The sequence below is a fragment of the Lucilia sericata genome, unplaced genomic scaffold (assembly GCF_015586225.1).
Source record: "Lucilia sericata isolate MDLA Ls3-8-SP2 unplaced genomic scaffold, ASM1558622v1 Contig005126F_arrow, whole genome shotgun sequence".
Classification (NCBI taxonomy): domain Eukaryota; kingdom Metazoa; phylum Arthropoda; class Insecta; order Diptera; family Calliphoridae; genus Lucilia; species Lucilia sericata.
The window spans coordinates 12,887-21,782 of NW_023997446.1; the positions used below are offsets into that span (position 1 = coordinate 12,887).

Below are 8,896 nucleotides of genomic sequence, written 5' to 3' on the forward strand. Positions count from 1 at the left end.
TTAAATAAGTTCTTCAAGGGGTCCGCGAAGTAAAAATCGGTGGGAACCGCTGGTCTAGTCTATAGCCTAGTCCTTAGTTTAGTCTATATTAAGGTATATAATCTAGTCTACAGGTTACTTTATTTTATAATTTGATTTTTATAGAAATATAAGCATTCAGAACATATGTATCCTTATGATTTTAATACTAGTAATTCGAATATTAACAAAATTTATTAAATTAAATTAAAACCATTCCAGTTATCGATAAAATTAATCTATGCAATCACGTTTCTAGTATGGTAACACGAAAAAGTTGTTATTTAAAGTTGGTAACTCTTTTAGTTTAATTAAAAGAGTCCGGCAATATTAAGCAGAAAAAATGTAAACAAACATATTTCGCGCAATTTGTTAAATTGATGCGATTTTATTTCGTACTAGTTATTTTTATTAAGCAATTTACATATATTTTACAAATCAAATAACAATGAGTAAATCAAAATCAACGCGTTCCACTAAAATCAAAGAAGAACCAGATGCCAGCACCAAAACTAAAATAAACTCCTCCGTTCCCTCGGCTTTACGAAAAATCTTTTACATTTCTCAACACATGCTGCAAGATGAAACAGAAAAATTAAGTTTGGAACGTTTTTATCATCCGGGCAAGGGAAAGGCGGCTTTATTTATTACCAAGGATGACAAGCATATAATGGAAATATTGGAATTTGCTGAACCAAGAAGGAGCTGGCTGATTGACAGCGAAGTATGTTCAAATGGTCATATATATTTTACCACACCAATCGATGTAACATTCCTAGCATTACATCATTTGCGTAAACATTGTGTGAAAAGAGCCTTGGCACTGGATAGTATACACGATGATGAAGATCCTAGTGCAGCGAAAATTCTTAACCATTTTGTTGATCCTAAGAATTTGGGTTGCATAGCTGATGTAAAAACGGCCGGGGGAGATATGACATTCTACAAATATAATCATGATAAGACCATGGCTTGGTTATCCCTTAAAACTAAGCGCTTGGCAAAGTTATTACAGAGTAGTGGCATTTATTGCGGCAATAGTGCCGTATCACAAAATTTTGCCCGAAGTGAAAAGGCATTAGATGAAACGGCTAAAGATAGTGATTATTTGCGTATGGCTTGTGATTATGTGGGTAGTTATATAGCTGTCGAATTACACGAGGAGTTAACAAAACTATTGGAAATACCCTCTGAAATTCAAGCTATAACAGAGGATAAAAAGGCTTCTACAAATAAACGAAAATCTGGTGATAAACTTACTAGTGCTGGTACCAAAAAACAAAAACTGGAAAATGGTGCAGCCTCTAAACTAAAGAATTCTAATTTATTAGATGAATCTCTCGACAATGAAGAAGAGGACATCAAGGATGAGGAAGAAGAAAATAAAGTAAATACATCTATTAAAGAGGAACATAAATCACCTAAAGCTGCCACGGCTACGCCTCTCAAGGAGCGTTCATTAAGTGCCAAAGAGAAGTCATTGGCAAAAAGTGCTAAAGGCACTAAAAGTATAGCGTCATTTTTTATGAAAAAGACTGCTTAAATATACATACACATATATTTTTAAACAAACACTGTTAACACATTTTGTATGTTTTATTATCATTTAAGTGCAAGTCTGAAAAATTAAGTATTTATTTTTAATTAAATGTATTTGCTTTTCTAAAAAAATTGAAAAAAAACAGTTTTAACTAAAAATCGAATATGTATAACTTTCTTCTTAGAAATGTAGAAAAAAAAATCAGATTTTGGAACATAGTCTATACTCTTCTAGTCTATAGTATAGACTATAGTGTTGTCTGTAGTCAAGTCTATAGACTAGAATATACTAGACTACAGAATATAGTCTAGTCTATAATAAGTTGTTTATGGAAAAGCTTATTGACTTCTCTGTGGATTAAACTATAGGATAGTCAATGGACTAATGTTTGTAATGCATTATGTCTATACATTACAAACATCAGAACAAATGCATTATATTCTCTGCGCTATAGTGATAAGGGTATAATAAAAAAATTCCCAAAAATGCACAATATATGTAATAATAGTTGCAGTGTACACTGTGAAATGAATAGCCCTTTGAGATTATAATAATTTTATTCAGTTTTATTCACTCATATAATTAAGATAAACAAGTAATTAACAAGAAGTATAAAAGGACATTAAAATTTCAAAATGATGGCAGTCATATTTTGGACATTTCCGCTGTTGCGCTAGTAACGATGAAACTTGAACAGGATAAAAATTCAACAAATACAAATTTGGACATTCCAAACACAAATTTAAATTCACCAACTATAAGTGATATTTCTAGTAGTGTTATAATTAAAACTAATTTAATATATGGAAATCGGAAAACCGCTTATAAGTCTGTTATAAGAGAATATTCCAAGAAGACTAGCGTACATGGTTTGAAGTATATTTTTGAAATACATCGACCATTTTATGAAAAGTTAAGTGATGTTAATGTAAAAATTAATTAAAATTTATATGTTTTTAACTAAAAATTTAATGCTTGATATTTCTAGATTATTTTGGCTTATTTTCCTCTTAATATCTCTATTTTTTGCGGGGAAATATACGTGGAAAACTTATGTAAAATGGTTAGATTCTCCAACGGTTTTGGGATTCGATGAAACTCTAGTGAAAATTCATAAAATACCATTTCCAACTGTAACCATTTGTCCGGAAAACAAACGAGATGCGTTCAAATTCGATTTTAGCTATGTGTCAAATATGTTTTGGTCTGAAATGGAAAATTTAAATGAATTTCATAATGAAACGTCATATTTTAGAGAACATTAGTAAGTGTTACTAAATTAAATTAATTTCTAACAAAAATTTTATTTTAATAATCAATTATAAAGTTTCAAAAATGCTATAACATTTTCACATATTCATTCCAGTTAATAAAAATGTTTTAAGTAATTTTAGAATGGGTACAAGCAGAACTACTTGGGCAATAACCTGGGAACCATTGAATTCGCAATCAGATCTAAAAACGTTTCTCTGAGACATTAATGTGTTTATAAATTAAAAAATCTAGTAGACTAGTCAATAGATTGGTCAATAGATTAGTTAATAGACTATTCCATAGATTAGACAAAAGTCAAGCCCATAGACTAGTCAAAAGTCTAGACAATAGACTAATCAAAAGACTAGTAAATAGACTAGTACATAGACTATTCCTGCATTCCCCGACAACCGGTTCTACGTACCGGAATGATCCGAATTATTCGGCCAAGGGCTGTCAACCCCAGAAACAACAATACAATAGACTATTCCTCTGACTATTTCCTAGTTAAGTCCATTGACTTGTCTATAGACTAGTAAATGGGCTAGTCAATGGTCAATGGGCTAGTCCATAGACTAGTCAATAACGTAGTCCACAGACTAGTCAATAAAGTCCATAGTCCAGTCCGTAGATTTCACTTCTGAAAGTGTTTCTCTGAAACATTGATGTGTTTATAAATTAAAAATTTAGTAGACTGGTCAATAGACTAGTGCATAGACTAGCCCATAGACTAGACAAATGACTAGTCCCTAGATTAGTCAATAGACTGGTCCGTAATCTAGTCTATAGACTAGTCCGTAGATTAGTCTTTAAAATGTCCATTTCCATGCTTGTTATAAAGCAATTGAATTGATTTTTTAGAAAAATCAATTCAATTGCTTTATAATAGCAACATCACTAGTCCCAAGTTTGATTTGAATTTGTTTGGTTTTAATCTCTTCTATAACTAGTTAATTTAAAAGAAATCCTAAAATTATTCCTAGAGTATAATAAAATTTTAATAATTTTATATAAATGTATCTCCATAGTTTGGAAAAGTTTCTGACTACATTGCAAACATGTGACCTAGAAGTTATTAATAAATTCTATCCTTATGTACCAAAAAACCTAACAGTAGATATAGTACAAAATCTACTAAATATAGCCTCCGGTACATATATATAATACGATGGAAAGGAATAGTTTATTACGATTGTCTTAAAAGGGTACTTACCGATGAGGGAGTATGCTATCAATTTAATGGTTTACAACATCAAGATATTTACAAAATCCCGAGTAAGTACGAACACAATTAAAGTGGAAACTTAACAAATATTTTCATTTATTTTCAGTTACATGAGCTATAAAAATGATGAATCATATTGTTATTTAAATAAAAAACGAAATTTATCATTTGATGAGTATTATCAAAGTCAAGGTTTTAGTACATATCTGGAAAGATCCACTTTATCATCGGCACGTTATGGTTTTCGTGTACTTTTAGATTCTGATACGGACGATAATGACTATGAGTGTACAAGATTTAAACAAGGTTTTAAGGTATGCTATGAGTGCATTATACAAAGATTTAGATGTAATTTACTCGCTATATATGTATCTATATTTATATAGCTATTTATAAACTCTCCCGATAGTATACCATTAACGATGGGAAACTATATATTAGTTCCCTATTCTCATGAAGTAATGGTAACACTTTCACCTCAGTATATAACATCTCAAAACAATTATGGAATATTGAGCCAGAAAAGTAAGATACAAAATTATTTGTATATCGTTTCTTAAAAATATGACAATTATTCGGGTAGTCATTTAAGGAACTTATAATGGATTTTTCTTTTTGTGTATATTTTCTTTAGGAGACAATGCTATTTTAATAATGAACGAAATTTATATTTCTTTAAAATCTATACACAAACTAATTGTCAAGCAGAATGTTTAACTAATTATACTATAGCAAAGTGTGGCTGTGTTAAATTTTGGATGCCCAGTAAGTTAAGTTATACATATTAAATTAATATCTCTGAACTGAACTTGAACAAGAACTGAACTAGAACTGAACTTGAACAAGAACTGAACTAGAACTGAACTTGAACTTGAACTGAACTTGAACTAGAACTGAACTAGAACTGAACTAGAACTGAACTAGAACTGAACTAGAACTGAACTAGAACTGAACTAGAACTGAACTAGAACTGAACTAGAACTGAACTAGAAACTGAACTAGAACTGAACTAGAACTGAACTAGAACTGAACTAGAACTGAACTAGAACTGAACTAGAACTGAACTAGAACTGAACTAGAACTGAACTAGAACTGAACTAGAACTGAACTAGAACTGAACTAGAACTGAACTAGAACTGAACTAGAACTGAACTAGAACTGAACTAGAACTGAACTAGAACTGAACTAGAACTGAACTAGAACTGAACTAGAACTAAACTAGAACTGAACTAGAACTGAACTAGAACTGAACTAGAACTGAACTAGAACTGAACTAGAACTGAACTGAACTAGAACTGAACTAGAACTGAACTAGAACTGAACTGAACTGAACTAGAACTGAACTAAACTGAACTAGAACTGAACTAGAACTGAACTAGAACTGAACTAGAACTGAACTAGAACTGAACTAGAACTGAACTAGAACTGAACTAGAACTGAACTAGAACTGAACTAGAACTGAACTAGAACTGAACTAGAACTGAACTAGAACTGAACTAGAACTGAACTAGAACTGAACTAGAACTGAACTAGAACTGAACTAGAACTGAACTAGAACTGAACTAGAACTGAACTAGAACTGAACTAGAACTGAACTAGAACTGAACTAGAACTGAACTAGAACTGAACTAGAAACTGAACTAGAACTGAACTAGAATGAACTAGAACTGAACTAGAACTGAACTAGAACTGAACTAGAACTGAACTAGAACTGAACTAGAACTGAACTAGAACTGAACTAGAACTGAACTAGAACTGAACTAGAACTGAACTAGAACTGAACTAGACTGAACTAGAACTGTAACTAGAACTGAACTAGAACTGAAACTAGAACTGAACTAGAACTGAACTAGAACTGAACTAGAACTGAACTAACTGAACTAGAACTGAACTAGAACTGAACTAGAACTGAACTAGAATGAACTAGAACTGAACTAGAACTGAACTAGAACTGAACTAGAACTGAACTAGAACTGAACTAGAACTGAACTAGAACTGAACTAGAACTGAACTAGAACTGAACTAGAACTGAACTAGAACTGAACTAGAACTGAACTAGAACTGAACTAGAAACTGAACTAGAACTGAACTAGAACTGAACTAGAACTGAACTAGAACTGAACTAGAACTGAACTAGAACTGAACTAGAACTTAACTAGAACGGAACTAGAACTAGAACTGAACTAGAACTGAACTGGAACTGAACTGGAACTGGAACTGAACTGGAACTGAACTAGAACTGGAACTGAAACTGAATGACTAGAACTGAACTAGAACTGAACTAGAACTGAACTAGAACTGAACTAGAACTGAACTAGAACTGCACTAGAACTGGAAAAGATGATGACGTTTTAAAAACTAGCTAGTTTTTTGTTCTCCAGGTAGACTCTGGTTTTAAATAAGAACTAAAAAAATTTCATGGGATAATATCATTATTAATAAAGTAATTATCATTATTTAAAGAACCCTTGGATATTCCTATTTGTGATCTTTCAAAAGTGACCGTGTTACACCAATGCCACCAATGAATTGGAAGTCTTAATAGCCAATCAAACAGCTCAAAAGCTAAAGATCCTACTGTAAAATATTGTGTGATTGCATGCCTGCCTGCAATTCATTGGAATATAATTTCGAAATAAATCGAGCATATTTTGATACCGATGCCACTGGTTAAAGCAATTCGTGGAGATAGATATAAGAAGTATGTAAATACATATTTTTGATGACTATTGTATGTATGGTATGTATTTTTTTATTATAACGAAATGTGTATTTCTATTTAGGACTCGTATATCACGTCTAAACATTCACTTTAGAGAAACACAATTTACCGCCATTAAACGTACTGTTCTATACGATCTTACGCAATTAATTGCTAATTGTGGTGGAATATTCGCTCTATTTATGGGAGTTTCTATGTTAAGTCTTATCGAATTAATATATTCTTTTCGGTACGTTTAGTTAATAATTTCCGTAAACGCAGACAGATTCAAAAGAAAATTAAACAATTAGAAATTTTGAATATTAATTGATTTTTTAATATTAATTGATTTAATAAATTAATAACGAAGATTTGAATATAGCTAAAGTGGTAAACCTATTTGTATGAGTTAAAGGTATGTATTGGATGTATAACATAAAATGCCATCTGGCATACATAGTAATGTTATTATTCTCACATATCGTCCAGGTCAGTCAAAAACATTATGTCGAATCGACATCAAAGCTAAATAAATATGTTGCTCTGCATTTGGAGCGATCAAAAGTGTAGCAGCTAACATCTGGCCCATTATAGGGAACCGAATGTAAATAGCGCATTATTATGTATGTTAGATACCCAATACATTACTGAAATATCTATTTGCACATTTGAAATTAATCATAAAACTCTTTTACAATGTATTTCATAAGTTATTATAAAAATTGCTTAATAAAATTAAATTTTCAAAAACTAAAAGATCGCTATTAAACCATATTTATAACGAAATTTAAAAAAAAAAAAATCCAAAAATTTAATAAAGGAAATTTAAAAAAAGTTTATTGAATTTTTTTTCAATTTAAAAAATATTACAATTTTCAAAATCAGACTAGAACTGAACTAGAACTGAACTAGAACTAAACTAGAACTGAACTAGAACTGAACTAGAACTGAACTAGAACTGAACTAGAACTGAACTAGAACTGAACTAGAACTGAACTAGAACTGAACTAGAACTGAACTAGAACTGAACTAGAACTGAACTAGAACTGAACTAGAACTGAACTAGAACTGAACTAGAACTGAACTAGAATTGAACTAGAACTGAACTAGAACTGAACTGGAACTGAACTAGAACTGAACTAGAACTGAACTAGAACTGAACTAGAACTGAACTAGAACTGAACTAGAACTGAACTAGAACTGAACTAGAACTGAACTAGAACTGAACTAGAACTGAACTAGAACTGAACTAGAACTGAACTAGAACTGAACTAGAACTGAACTAGAACTGAAGTAGAACTGAACTAGAACTGAACTAGAACTGAACTAGAACTGAACTAGAACTGAACTAGAACTGAACTAGAACTGAACTAGAACTGAACTAGAACTGAACAGAACTATGTAGAACGAAAATCAACGATTAAAGATGAGACAATTTTAAGCACAAATCATTGGTATAAAAGATCTAACTAGAACGAGTAAAAATAGACAGCTTTAAGTTAAAATTTGGTTCTTTAAATCCTGCACGTGTTGTTCGTTGTATTCACACTAATGTTACGGAAACTATTTTGTATTAAGCGATTAAATATAATGAAAATTTTAAATAGTCCTTCGAGATTAAAATTATTTAATTAAAGTTACACACATTTAGCTATTTTACATTATCCAGTAATTGACAAGTATGTATAAAAGTATATGAAATGTTCCAAATGTTTTTAGTCATATTTTGACCATAAACAAGGCAAAATGAAAAATGAAGAAATGAAAAAATTTCAAATAAAAATAACGAAGAACAACGGGACTTAAATACAAGTTTAACATCACTGGCATTAAGTGAAGTTCCCAGTGATTTAATCATACAGACCAATTTAATATATGGAAAAAAGTCTTCGGCTTATAAGGCCGTATTAAGGGAATATTCAAAGAAAACTTCGGTGCATGGATTAAATTATATTTTCGCTATACATCGACCATTTTATGAAAAGTTAAGTGTTAACAAAAATATAATTAATTGTTTTATTTTTTTTTTAAAGTAATACTTAATACTTTAAGATTATATTGGATTATTTTCACGGTAATATCACTTTATTTGGCCATAAGCTATATGTGGGAAACATATATCAAATGGTTAGATACTCCTACCATATTGGGTTTCGAT

The 8,896-nt window shown here is 30.9% G+C and overlaps 2 protein-coding genes and 1 pseudogene across 2 annotated transcripts; all 3 read left to right on the top strand.

The window, feature by feature from the left end:
- The first annotated feature begins 337 nt into the window (after positions 1–337).
- LOC119615381 (ribonuclease H2 subunit B-like) lies at positions 338–1,664 on the top strand. Its single transcript, XM_037971437.1, has one exon. The coding sequence runs from the start codon at positions 467–469 to the stop codon at positions 1,559–1,561; it is 1,095 nt and encodes a 364-aa protein (XP_037827365.1). The 5' UTR covers positions 338–466; the 3' UTR covers positions 1,562–1,664.
- A 424-nt stretch (positions 1,665–2,088) lies between these two features.
- Positions 2,089–3,976, top strand: LOC119615379. Its single transcript, XM_037971436.1, has 3 exons — positions 2,089–2,470; positions 2,547–2,822; positions 3,841–3,976. Exons 1-3 carry the CDS (start codon positions 2,241–2,243, stop codon positions 3,974–3,976), a joined length of 642 nt encoding a protein of 213 aa, XP_037827364.1. The 5' UTR covers positions 2,089–2,240.
- A 171-nt stretch (positions 3,977–4,147) lies between these two features.
- On the top strand, positions 4,148–7,039 carry LOC119615380 (annotated as a pseudogene).
- Positions 7,040–8,896: the final 1,857 nt, after the last annotated feature.